Here is a 13,834-nt window from a genome sequence, read left to right as displayed (position 1 = left end):
TTCATTGGACAACACCTAATCCAGAATTGCCTTTTCTCTGGTAGGCTCCAGTATAAGCTGCTCTAAGAATCCATCTGGGGGCACTCTTTCTTGGGGTCCAGAACCAACATGATTTTCCCAGTCTACCTGCATATTGAAATCCCCCATCACCACAATGGCATTACCTTTGTTACATGCCAGTTTTAACTCCTGCTGCAACTTACACCCTACATTCCGGGCTACTATTTGGGGGTCTGTAGACAACTCCAATTAGTGTCTTCTTACCTTTACAATTCCTCAACTCTATCCACAGTGACTCTACCTCCTCAGTCCCTAAGTCACCCCTCGCAAGGGACTGGAATTCGTCCCTCACCAACAGAGCTACCCCAGCGCCTCTGCCCACCTGCCTGTCGTTTCTATAGGATGTATAACCCTGAATATTAAGTTCCCAAGCCCCATCCTCCTGCAGCCATGTCTCTGTAATCCCCACAATGTCATATCTACCAATCTCTAACTGAGCCTCAAGCCCATCTACTTTACTTCTTATACTTCGCGTATTCATATACAATACTTTTAATTCTTTACTCATCTCACCTTTTACATCGATTCCTATTACACGGCCATACTCTCGTATCCATTTGTGAGCTTTCTTTCCCGTTAATTGTGGGATCATTAACTATCCCTTTATTCTCTTTCCCTTTAACTCCATCCTTGACTATCCCATTTGACACACAGTTGGTCAAGCATCATCTATGTCAATCTTTATAAGAATTTTGTACATTTCAAAAAGATCCTCTCTCAGTCTTGTAAACTTGAACTTGTAGACCACGTCTGTTTTATCTCATATTCCATGAATCAATCCAGTAAATAATTGCAGCACTTCCTCTATTCTAGTTTCATCCTCCTTGCTTACAATCTCCACACAATATTCCAGTTGAAGTTTCATCAGGGCCCTTTATCATTGCAATTAGACATCTTTGCTCGTGTCTCAAATCCTCGTGTAATGAAGAACAACATTCCATTAGTCTTTATTTACTTGTGATACCTGCATTTTAACTTTCAAAGATACAAGGACATCCAGGTCCCATTGAATGTCAACCAGTTTCAGTCTCTCACCATTGATAGAAATATTCATGGGAATTGTGGACATTTAATTGGAAGGTAGAGGAATCAAACGTGACAGACAAACTTGTTTAAGTATTTGAGTAAGAGGAAGGAGTTGCAGAATGTCTTTTGGTATTCCACCTCAGAATGGAAAGTTGTAAAATCTTGGATGAGGAAGTTGTGCTAAGGTACATGTTATGGTACAAAAAGAAAGGGAGGGTGAGACAGATAATTGTAAGCCATTTGATCTAACATTGGGATTGGGTAAATTCCCAGAAACCAGAATATAAAATTAATATTTAATCAATGCTACATGTTGAAAAGGTCAGACTTTAAGCTTGCAAAAGGTGAGTTATGTATCACAAACCGATGGGCGTTCTTTCAGGGATTAAATATATTTATTTTTAAAAATGCAATGATTTTGAAAAGCTGTTTGATAAAGTGTATTAGGAAGCTTAAGATCAAATATTTTATTTGAAAGGACTCATTTTAGGATTCTTTCCTACTTTTGGTGCAGTGAGAAAGCATTTCAGCTTCATTAGGGAAGGAGATCAGTGCTAGTCAGACAATGCTTTATTTGTTTGCAGTCCATGTTCTCAAAGATTAGTCATCAAGGATAAATCCCAAGGTTAAACTCCAGTTTAGGCACAGGTTGAGATCTGGTGACAATAGGCCAGCCACCAGTCATATATCTTGTCAGACTTCAACCATCAAGGAACTTAAACATGTTATGCAGCTGACCTAATATCACTTCCAGCTGAAGTGGTTTGGGAGCCCCATCTTAACCTCTATTATGATAGACAGTGAGAGTTGATGGGAATTCTGAGGCAGATGGTGACAACAGATTGGTGACAACAGATTAGTGACAACAGATTGTCCTGTTGACTTTCCCATATCTAGTTCTTGTCAACTCAATGCTGCCGGTGAAATCTAAATGTGTAATCCCAGCAACCACAGAAACAGTAGGCCATCCATTTCCTCTACGAAGTTTCAAAGGCACTGGAATGCTTTTGAGTATTAGTATTGAAAGTACACAATTGTGATGAAGCTGTGCTTTGATGAGCATTTGCATCCCCTTCCAACTCCAGACAGTCAAGTCCATCACTACAGAAACTGACAACCTAGTTCTCCTCAATAATCCTAAATGTGAGAGGAGGGGCTAATATTCTGAAATGCTTCAGTGGGACTATTTTGGAGAAACATGTCAGCTTGTGGAGGAATCCGAGACAAGAGATCATAAGTATAAGGTAGCCACTCCTAAATCCAATGAACATGGGTAAATGTTTGCTATGTAGTGATATATGAAACTTGCTTTTACAAGGCTATTGAGGTAATGAAAATACATAATTAAGGACATATAAGTAAAATAGAAATGAATAGAAGGATCCGTTTGAAGAGGTGGGATAGGGAATGGCTTGAATCGAGGATAAGCAGCAGCATGGATGAATTGTGCTGAAAGCTTACTCCTGTGCTATGTTCTTCTATGTTGTCTGGCTCCCTACATGTATCAGTTAAGTTTTCTAACTGAGTAGATGCAGTCTTCATTGCCCATTCATTTTTGTCCATCAAATGTCTAATACCCAGTGTTTTCACTGATACCCTGGACTTTTACTTTTGCCCATGAAACCTGCAGCCCATGCTGCATCATACTGAAACCTTTCTAAATTGCAACTTTGCTCATCTGCTAATCGAGAGAGTAGAACGGTTTTTGTGGCAAATGCCAGATGAGAGTCCTGTTCAGCATTTGAAGAACTATGCCACAGAGTCATGCAGCACAGACACAGTCCTTTGGCTTATCACATCCATGCTGACCATCAAGCACCATATATACACTAATCCCATTTACCAGAATTTTAGTCTGCAGCATGGTGGAGAATTCAGTTCATTGCGCAAAACGGTTGGGGTTGATCTCCAGCCAACTCTGCATTACTCTACATCAAGTGGGATCTGTACTAGAAAATATATTATTTGTAAAATCATAAGGCACCTAGATAAGTGGATGGTCACAACCTTTAACCCAGGGTAGAGGAGTTTAAAATAAGAGGGCATAGGTGTCAGGTGAAAGGGGAAAGATTTGAGGTGGACCTGAGGGGCATGTTTTTCACGCAGAGAGTGGTTGGTGTATGGAGTGAGCTGCCAGAAGAAGTGTACAATTACAACATTTAAAAGGTATTTGAACAGGTACTTTGAAAGGAAAAAATTCCCAAACAGGCAAATTGAACTGACTTAGGAAGGCACCTTGGTTGAAGGGCCTGTTTCCGTGCTGTATAACTCTGTCTTCCAATCTAAGCAACAGCTTCTTGAGTTCAGTTCATGTCTGACTTGCCTGAATGTCTGACTTGCCCGTTTGTGACTTTGCTTGATGTGAAAACCGCATTGTATTGTCTTAAATTCTCATTGAAAATTCATACAGAGACAGCTATCTATGGAACATGTGTAAGAAGGAACTGCATGTGCTGGTTTAGACCGAAGGTAGACACAAAAAGCTGGAGTAACTCAGCAGGACAGGCAGCATCTCTGAAGAGAAGGATTGGGTGATGTTTTGGGTCGAGACCCATTCTTCTCTCCAGAGATGCTGCCTGTCCCGCTGAGTTACTCTAGCTTTTTGCGTCTATCTGTGGAACATGCTGCTTTTCCAAAAGCAAAGTCTTATTTACTGTGTCCACAGCAAAGATATTGGCAGAACTGATATCCATCTGTCTTGAAAAATGTTTAAACACTGCAAATAATTGAGAAGTAGTTAATGGTTGACCTTCTTTTGCAGTTCTCTTGGCCACACAATCATTGAGGCTCATTTTTCCCCATCCAGCAACTTGGATTAATTTGGAAAATAATTTATCTATGTAATTAGCACAACAAATTGGTACTTTGATCTCATTAAAATGATGAGCATTTTGTAACAACCAGAAATGGTACCCCAGCCCTTGAATTGCTGAGTGTGATTGGGCCATATAGAATCATAACAGTTTAATATCTGTTTGGGTCATTTAGTGTCATTCAGGCCGAAGTAGAGCAATACAGTCAATCCCATCCCCATTATTATTCCTTCACTGTTATTCCCCTCTTAGGTGCCTACTTAAACATTCTTTTCATAATTTCTTCAAAGGTATTGGTTGACTCTATTTCCACACCCCTTGCAGACAACAGTCAACATGGTCCAAGTCATAACCAATCTGAAAAACAATTTTCCCTTATAAATTTTGTCCGAAATTTAAATCTGTTGCTCTTGTCCTTGAGCCTTCAACTAATGGATTTTCTCTCTCTTCCACTTCTAGCCCAGGCATGATCTTGTACCCTTTCTAGCATACATGTGTACTAAGAAGTCTACCTCAAACATAACACCATTCCATCGTTCACCCATCTACTTCCCATTTTGACATGCACATTTTTAGTTGGTTAGTCTCTAGACAAACTAGTCCTCCACAGTCCATCACTTCGCAATCTTCTCTGCTTTAGAAACCACTGCACTCTCTGGAAAATTTGACTAAATTGCACATAGCTCTAGTCACATCTTTGGACAGATTGTGGCACTATTATTGAGAATCTGGCTGAAATGGATCAGGGAATGTGAATCTTCATGATCTTTTTGATGAGAATATCCAAGGTTAATCATTATTCTGCTTTAATCAGGAATATATCCTGAAAATGAAAGGAATAATATAGCAGACTTTCTAAAATTAAACAGTAATGAAGTGATTAGCTTCCAAGAACATTTTACTGGGATGGTTATTTTTGAGAAGGGAAAGTGGTCTTTTGATGGTTAACTGCCTCTGAAAGATGCAGTTAAATGAGCAATGCAGAATGTAGCCATCTATGTGTTTTGTTAGAGCCTGATGATGCAATAACTTAATTATAAACATGATTATTGCACACCTTTTGCACATGTTGTTATTAGTAATAGTTAAAAGATATTTGTGTTTTGCTCCCTTTATGCTTTTAACAAAGGTACAGTAAATGCTTATTTTGCTGTACAGTACTAATTCAGTATTTGTAACTGCAACCTTTGACAACTCATTTTATGCATGCTATGTGTTATGTATGTTGTATACTGCATTCAGGGTTTTGTTTTTTGTTTTTTCTCCTCACCTACCTGCAATGTACTGCTGCTCCCATGATGCACTTCTGCTTGCTGTTTACCTGTATGTTAATACGCTTGAATCCCATTGGTCCATTGCCATCATATGCTCGCTGCCTGCTATTTAAGACTCAGTCGGCTGCCAAATCTGTGAAACGACCCCTCGAGGCAACCTTTGACCTGGTACTTTGACCTTTCACCTTCTTGCTTTGCATGCACTGTAGATGTAGTAAACTAGTATGATAACTTATAGATTTTATTTTAATTTTATTATAAAGTGCTTTTAGATGTTGGAAGGATATATTATTCATACTAACTTAGTGTACTGATCATTAAAATGCAGCAGTGTACTAAATGTAAGGTTATATTTTCTGAATATCAGATTTATGCTCTTTGCATTTCAGGTGTAGCAGCAAATAGCCTATGCTTTTATATATTGTAGCTTAAATTAATAACTAGTTTGTGTTTTTATGCTATTTAATATGGGGGTCTTGTGCCAATGTGCTCTTTTTTAATTGCTTGTTAGTGTAATACTGAAATTCCAAAATAGTGAAAGAATTTTCATCAAATGTATGTTTTTGGATCAGGATAACTTAGGCTTTTTAAAATATTGCAGATTGTTATTATGTAATGTAGCACTTTCAAATATCACATGGTAAAATATGCTGCGCTGTTTTGCTTTGTTTAAAAAGCCGCTCTGTGCCTTTACAGAAAGCTTGTGTTCAGACAGAAATGTTTTCGGCTGCTTTGACTACTATGATACTTTCAGTGCATGAAAGAAATTTGCATACTGTCTTCTCTGTTTTTTTAATTATACATATCTTACTAAACCCCTCATTCACAGGCCTTCCCACCTGGTGTTCTTCACCATTTACCAAAGAGACCAGCCCTTGAAAAAAGCAATGGCACCAGCACAATCTTTAGTCCTAGTGTTTTGCACTACCAACAGGCTCTAGCCAATGCACACATGCAGCAGCAAACATTTTTTCCAACAGGTATGTCCTTTACCCCTTACTATGAATGATATAAAATTGCACTGTTAATTTTTTGATCAATAAGATGGTTCAACTATCGAACTATGAGTTAAATGTTCAATGTTATATATTAATATTTTTAAACCTTTGCTGGCACTCAGTAACATGCTAATGAAGTAAATGGCTTTAAAAGTGCTGTGTTTTAGTTATTCTGGTAAAACAAGACTCAACAGATAATGCCTTTGATGTTGTACCGTGGGACCTCTTTCCTTTACATAGTTGCTTTGAACCTGGTTCAAGTGCTAAGAAACGTTCATTTGTTTGGGATTACATAAATGGCTTGGAGACAGGTTGTGTGTTTTTTTGTACAGATTGTCTTGAGGGATATTCATAGTATTTTTCACCAAGCTTCAAAGCATTTCTTAGAAATTATTATTTTGTAGAGATAGGCTTAAACTGATTATGCTTAAAAAACAAATAATTTTAATGGTTACAGTGGTTGTGAAATTCTAATATTTGAAAGATTGAACCATGTTAACAATTGATACTTAAATCGAAAAATATTATTTGGTAATAATATATATAGTTAGACGCAATGTTTTAACATTTTAAAGCTTATTTTTCTGCATGTGAATACAGTTTTTTAGCACATCCTTTCTGACAGCAGTGCCATCAATCGTAACATTTACTGTTGATCCAACAATTAAACACCATTAAAATATTCAAATATGATACACTATTAAAAAAACATTATAGAGGTAAATCCATCGTTCAATTGATGTTGTTATTTAAAAATGGAAAGATTCAGGCTGGCGGCTGTTTATTTTTTCCAGCTTGATTATCTTTGAGAATCTTGCAATAACAAAAGAGGCCATGCTTTCCATTCGGCCTGTGAGGGTTGTCCAATTAATCCCCATTCCCCTTGCTCTTTGTCCATTTCTTATCCCTCCTTGACTAATTAGTCACTAATGCTATTAAATTCACATTCATTGGCACTGATTGACCTACCGAGAAAGGAAAACCCAGGAGAATAAATGTAACTTTTCCATTATTTATGCAGTCATTAAAGGAAATCTGAATACAGGGCTTTGTGTTGCATATTTACATTAAATATTTTGCCACTCAAACACAAGTACTAACAAAATTGTGAAATTTATTCTGACCATAGGTTGTAAAGATTACTCGTGTAATATGATGAGTACTAAGTACTCAGCTGTAATATTAACAAAAATATACTATGTTATTGACCTACTTGAATATTCATGGTAAATGACTTTAAAGTACTTGGCAGATTTGTTTTCTTTATTTGAAAATATCAGTACAGTTGGTCGTTTGTTCTCATAATTTGATGAAGAGTGTTTCTCCATCTACAGCAATGATTTAAAGTTGTTAAAAGTGGTTCATTCAGACTTTCTATACTTGATGTATGTTTTCTTGTAACAATAAATCAAATTATTCAAGTTCCCTGAACATTAATTAAAACCATCACTAAAAATCCCATAAATTAGCATTGTTCAAAATTCAAGATATTTGCAACTATGCACCTTTTCTTTCATGCCTAAAGTACTAAAGGCAAATTAACATTGGCCAATTTTACATTTTGCTATTGTTTTGCTACTCTACACAAACTACTTTTGAGCATTGTACAGCCAAAGACGTACAGGTTTGTAGGTTACTTGGCTTGTGGGTGTAGGATAGTGTTAACATGCGGGGATCATTGGTCGGATTGGACCCGGTGGGTTGAAGGACCTGTTTCCGTGCTGTATCACTAAATTAAACTAAAAGAATGAAATCGCCCACCTAACATCTGCAAACTGATTTTTTTTTTTGCAGTTTGTTTCATCTTTAAAATTGTTGTTTTTCTGTTGATTGTGTTTTCAATGGTGATTAAAACTCCTAAATTACCCAGTTCCACCTCTGACTTTGTTATATATTCATCATCTGTGCTGCACTCTGTTCTAATAATGTAACTGACTTCAGAAGGAAATCCCAAATAATTTGTTTTGCTAAGTTAGCAAAGAGCTGTTGTTTGGTGTAACACTTTGACAAGTTCATTGCTTAACAAATCAAGAGTGAAAAGAGGGACATTTAGGAATTTGAACTGAACTTAGTACTGTTAAAACTAACTGAGATTTAAGTAAGGTATTTAATATATGTTCTTCAAAGTCCCGGCTATGAGATCTAACACTAACCATGCATTTGTTAATACTTTTTTTTCCAAATTCACCTTTTTAAATGTTCTACTGCATGATGCCAGGGTCGATGTTTTGCATGGCTCCTCCAGCTACAACTGTTGGTAGGTTTTGCTTTATGTTTCCTAACCTTTAATGTAGTCAAATTTAATGAGAAGCTTTTATTGTCATTTTTAAAAATTCATCTTAAATAATATGCTATGCAATATATTAAACTGTTTTGGGTATTGTTAAATCGATTTGTGTAGAAACTTGTATATCTTACCCCTTTTAATACATTTTAAATCCACTTGATAAATTGTGATAAATTTTCAGTAAATGTATCAAGATTACTGCATGCATTTATGTATTTTGGATAGTTTTTAAATAATGGTTGACATTTTGGAACACAACGTGACAATAAAAATTGTTGTTTCTAACATTGTGCCCAAGTGGTCCTCACAATCCACCCTAAACTCTTTCTCTAAACCTATGATAAAATAGTTGAAAATAGAAAATATATTTTAAAATTCATGTGAAATCTGATTTTCTGCAGTAAATCCTTTTGTGTACATACCTGTTTATGCAACTTGTTTATGCCAGATAACACTGAAGCTATTTTAAGTATATTAGAGAATCAAGTCTTAATATATTATGTATCAGAGTCTTCCAGAGAATTTTGGGCATGTGGATTCTTAAAAACAAAATTAACTGCAATCTGATTTTAAAAATTAAAAAAAAATTGAAAAATGCTTTACTGTGATATTTTAATACATTATTATAGGTGGGAGGGGAGAAGTCTGGAAGAATATCTCTGGTCATTTATTCCCATGCCTTTACCTTCCTATTGTGTGTTCTCTGGGAAACCCTGATTATGTTGGCATCGGTCCTTTTTAATTGTGATTGTAATAAGCTTTTTCCTTTCTCTTTTTTTAATTTTCTCCCATGCTTCCTTGCTTTGCATTATGATTGCATGTCACCTGCTGGTGTAACTTCCTCCTCCCTCCACGATGGCTTTCTGCTATGTGATATCTGCCATACCCAAAAATCCAACACATGTCATGGTTGTCATGTGCCACACCCTTCTGTTCATTGCTTCCATGCTTCCCTTCCTGAAAGTACCCTTTATGCACAGTGCTACGCCCGCCACTATCTCTGCAGCAACAACATCTGCCACAAGCGTTCCTTTCGCCGCAGCAGCTGCAGCCAATCAGGTTTGCTCCTTTTACAGCTTTCTTTCATAAACCCTTCACCCCACGATTCTAAACAAGTGCTCATTAAAAGATGTTTAAAATTTTACCAAATATGTAAGTTTTTGTGTACTCAAAATTGGCTAATGCAGAAGCACTTGATTAGAGTTGTCATTTATCCCAAACAACAGTATGTTTTTGTGTGTTCTGTGCTGCTATTATTTTTCATTAATTTCAACCTTGCTGTACTAATATTTTTGTTTTGTTCATTAAATCTAAGTTGCACTGTTGCACCATGCAGCAAAACATAATGTATTAAGTATTTTTGGTTTGAACACAAATGAAAGTATTTCAGTACTTCTCATTCAGTTTCTTTATTCTTAAGTGCAGTAACCATCAGAGAAAATTTGTTTTATTTTAAAATATTGTGTTTTGAATGTTCTGTTGCTTTTCATTATAGTTTTGTAACAAAACCAGATGATATGATTAGTTGTAGCATTTAAAATAAATATGGAAAAATGCAGGTTTTCCAAAGCTTCTCTAAATACAGTAAATTAATGAGTCAAGAAAATCAGGTGTAGCATTAAACCGCTCAGCGAATGGACAATATGTAAATTGTAATGCTGACCATAAGTCTATTTGATTTTTGTCAAATCTACAAAAGTGTGATATGTGATCCTTCCTTCAAGGGGTGGGTTGGAAGATTGACCAAAATGTGTTCTGAGCTCTCCCCAAGAATCCTGCCACACCTTGAGTTAGTTATATTTCCTCTGCAGGGGAAGAGCAAAGCTGTGATTGATGGCCAATACCTCAGTAACCAGCTTTATAATTTTGTTGCAGTTTTATGGTAGGAATAATTAGGAATGAGATAAATTGGGGAAAACTCCTTCCATGGGTTTAGAATAGGTTTAGCTTTTTCCCCTTAAGTATTAATCAATTCAGGAAAAAAATGAAGCTTTGAAGCCCATTTATTCAGTTAATAAAGTGCTGTGTTCATTGCTTCAAGTTTAGCTAAATAGGAATAAATGTGAAAAGATGGACAAATAGCATTTAAAAAAATAAATGTTGAATTCTACCAAGCCTTTTGAATAACCACAATGGTGTAAAAGTCTCTTCCCTGTTCTTGTAGCAATCTAGACTACATTAAAGGTCTGGATAGTGTCAATTATTAAATTAAACCATTAAAGACTATTTAAGGCTAGTTTGAGCAGAGCCTACCTGAAAGTAGAGTATTGACAACTTCAAAATTATATTTCAACAGTTTAAAAAAAAGATGAATAAAATATTCTTAAATGCTAAATAGTGATCATATGCTGTTGAAGTTGATTCTTTATAGTTAATGGGGAGGGGGAGTAAATATCAAACATGGAATTTTGTATCGTTCTAGCTTTTATCAAACAACTGCAAAATATCAGCAAATCTTCGACAGCTAAGAAAATAGAAATGATGCATAGTATCAAAAAATCTAGTGTTTCCTCTGGATAATCCATTTTGTAATCTGTTAATATTTCATTTTGCTGCAAAGTATATCTCATCATCAAAGGTTGCGGGCAAGCAAAGCTGCTTGTGGCAACTTTCAGCACATCGTGTAGATCTCCTAAGATGACGCGTTTCGGCTTCAAAGCTAATTAGCTCTCCTTGCCGTTAGCTCGACTTGCACCACGAAACTCCCTTTCAGTCCTCATCCTTAAATCCCAGAGCTAATTTTCCCCTCACAACAGTTTTAGTTTTTATGTTGCAACAAACCAAGCAAACCAAGCTCAGCATTCCAAACTTTATTGCTAGATTTGGTGGTAGGAATTCAATCGCACTCATTAGTGTAAACAGCATCATGTGATAGTGGTAGCATATTCTACTTTCAATGTTTGACTCTATGGAGGTGGAGAACAAGATGCAACTGTTGCTATTTTGTTCATTTGGCACAATCAACTGAGGTCAGATTTGCATCCCTATAATCTTTAATTACAGATTTTTGAAGCTTGATTTTGACCTTCATCTTTTGGGTTATCTGTTTGTATCACATTAGAATTTTGACTTTTTTTTAACATTATTTGTTTCCTATACTTTACTATTGTTTACTATGAAGTGCCATGATACAAAACGCAACCAGAGTTAAACAAAAAGTGTAGTAATTGGGAGACACGCAGAATGCTCAAAAGTCTGGACACAAGAAAAGGAAGAAAACCAAGGGAGAGGAGGAGTTCAGTATTTTTTCTGTCTTATGAAATAGTGGGTTTAGTTAATGCTCTGAATCATGACTTAAGTGCAATGAGATGATAGGAAGGAGTTAGCAAAAGAATATAGATGCAACTGATCTAGAAATTCATATGTGTTGTAGGAAATATGGTGTTGAAGTCATGGATAAGCTTTGGCTTTTGAAAAAAGTTATTGAAAGAAATTGATTGAAGTAGAGAACAAAATTCTTGGGAGTTACTCATGACATTGATTATTGACACTGGGATGGGGGCTAAAATCAAGATTCTATAGTCAATTCTATTTGAAGTAGGCAAAGTTGATAAGATGACAAATATTGAAAGGTTGTGGAAGATCTTCATGGTCCAGCTACCAAAGAAAGTAGTGTTGGTTCCACTTGAGACTAAAGAATTGGTATCCCTCCACCCCCCCCCCCCTCTTTCTATTACCCCTCTCACTTCCCTTTGCCCCTTTGCCCCACCTGGATGCACATCCATTTCCTTCACCATCCCTCTCCCCATCCCGTTCCACATATAATTCCTTCCTCTGGCTTCACATTTCACACATCTTCTCTCCTCATCTCAAAGCCTTTTGTCTCCTTTTAATCTCTGATCTCTGTCCACCCATTGATAATCAACCTCCCTACCTGTATCCTGCTATCACTTGCCTGCCTTTGGACAGCCCTCCATCTCCCTCCTTTCTAGAATCAGTCTGAAGAAGGGTTCCAACCTGAAATGTTGCCAATCCATGTTCTGCAAATATGCTGCCTGAACTGCTGAATTCCCCCAGAATTGTGTATCTTCAGCTCTTCCTTTATTTTTCTTTGCCTTGAGCTTTATTTTGCCCTCTCTACTTGTATCACTTCAACCCTCGCATATTTACACTTTTGTGTAAGTAACTGAATATAGGCTTTTGATATAAGCTTTTCTCTCCCTTCAGGTAGCCCCGGCATTCCCTCTCTCTCTATCCCTCCCCCACCCAAGTTGCACTAGCTTCTCCTTTTCACCCTACAAACAGCTTACCTTTATCATTTATCATCGTTTCCTTTATCATCGTTACTTTTTTGCATATCTTTCATTCATTGTTCTTTATCCTCCACATCACCATCTATATCTGTCGTTTCCCTTATCTCTAACCAGTCTGAAGAAGGGTCTCAACCCGAAACATCACCCATTCCTTCTCTTCAGAGATGCTGCCTGTCCCGCTGAGTTACTTCAGCTTTTTGTGTCAATCTTCACCTGAAATTAATTCCTCTTTAATTCTTATTGGTTTTCCTTTCATTCGTACCCTGATATTACTGCTTGTACCTTTGGCTACTCATTCCAAGTTTCTTTCAGATTCTGAAATTTGTCATTGAATTCCTAATTCATTAACCCCCGAACTTTAATTAATTTTTCCTTTAACCAACACTAAGGGATCATTTATCAGCACACCCTAAAGAAACTGATACACCTAAATGAAGCAAGCATGGTCTTGGAGAGATAATTAAGGAGGGTCTGAGGGGCATGTTTTCACACACAGATGGTGGTGGGCATATGGAATAAGCAGCTAGGGGAGTGGTAGAAGCAGGTATAATTCAAATATTAAAAAATAATTTGGACAGTTCAGGGCTAGGAAAGGTTTTGAGGGATAAGGGCCAAACATAGGCAAATTGAATTAGTTCAGATTGGCATCTTGATTAACATGGACAAGTTGGGCCGACGGGCCTATTTCCATGCTATATAACATTATGATTCTATGCAAACTCTACACAGATGGCAGCTGGGGTCAGGATAGAACCCAAATCCTTGGAGCTGCGAGGCAGCAGCTCTGACTGTGCACACCATGCAGCCCATCTTTTAAATGCATCTGTGCTGTTCATCTAAACTGTGAGTTCCACATTCTCTTCAATCTCTGGGTAAAGAGGCTTCTCTTAATCCCCCTGTTGAATTTCTTAGTGACTATCCTAAATTTATGGATCCTAGTTGTGGTATCCACACAAGTGGAAGTATCATCAATACTCTACCCTGTCAAATAATTACATCATTTCATAAAGTTCAATAACGTCCACCCCTGGTGCTCTTGACTCGAGGATAAAGGCCCAGGTTAATATTGAGTCATGCAGCATCAGTGGAAGGGGAAATGGACAGACAACATCAAGTCATTTCA

At 36.9% G+C, this 13,834-nt stretch overlaps 1 protein-coding gene across 11 annotated transcripts in view; it reads left to right on the top strand.

Moving 5' to 3' along the window:
- Window positions 1-13,834, top strand: part of mbnl2 (muscleblind-like splicing regulator 2) — a 142,400-nt gene that overhangs the window by 108,947 nt on the left and 19,619 nt on the right. For 7 of the 11 annotated variants that reach the window (XM_078402248.1, XM_078402244.1, XM_078402249.1 and 4 more), the window contains 5 exons: window positions 5,288-5,341; window positions 6,003-6,153; window positions 8,390-8,428; window positions 9,423-9,517; window positions 13,441-13,554. In XM_078402248.1, coding sequence (XP_078258374.1) covers window positions 5,288-5,341; window positions 6,003-6,153; window positions 8,390-8,428; window positions 9,423-9,517; window positions 13,441-13,551 — 450 coding nt within the window. In that variant the 3' untranslated portion in view covers window positions 13,552-13,554. The remainder of the gene's footprint in view (window positions 1-5,287; window positions 5,342-6,002; window positions 6,154-8,389; window positions 8,429-9,422; window positions 9,518-13,440; window positions 13,555-13,834) is intronic. The other 4 variants (XR_013547461.1, XM_078402253.1, XM_078402251.1 and 1 more) reach the window with 4 other exon arrangements.

The sequence above is a fragment of the Rhinoraja longicauda genome, chromosome 7 (assembly GCF_053455715.1).
Source record: "Rhinoraja longicauda isolate Sanriku21f chromosome 7, sRhiLon1.1, whole genome shotgun sequence".
Classification (NCBI taxonomy): domain Eukaryota; kingdom Metazoa; phylum Chordata; class Chondrichthyes; order Rajiformes; family Arhynchobatidae; genus Rhinoraja; species Rhinoraja longicauda.
The sequence above is the reverse complement of the archived record's forward strand: the minus strand, read 5'-3'. Positions and strand labels throughout refer to the sequence as shown.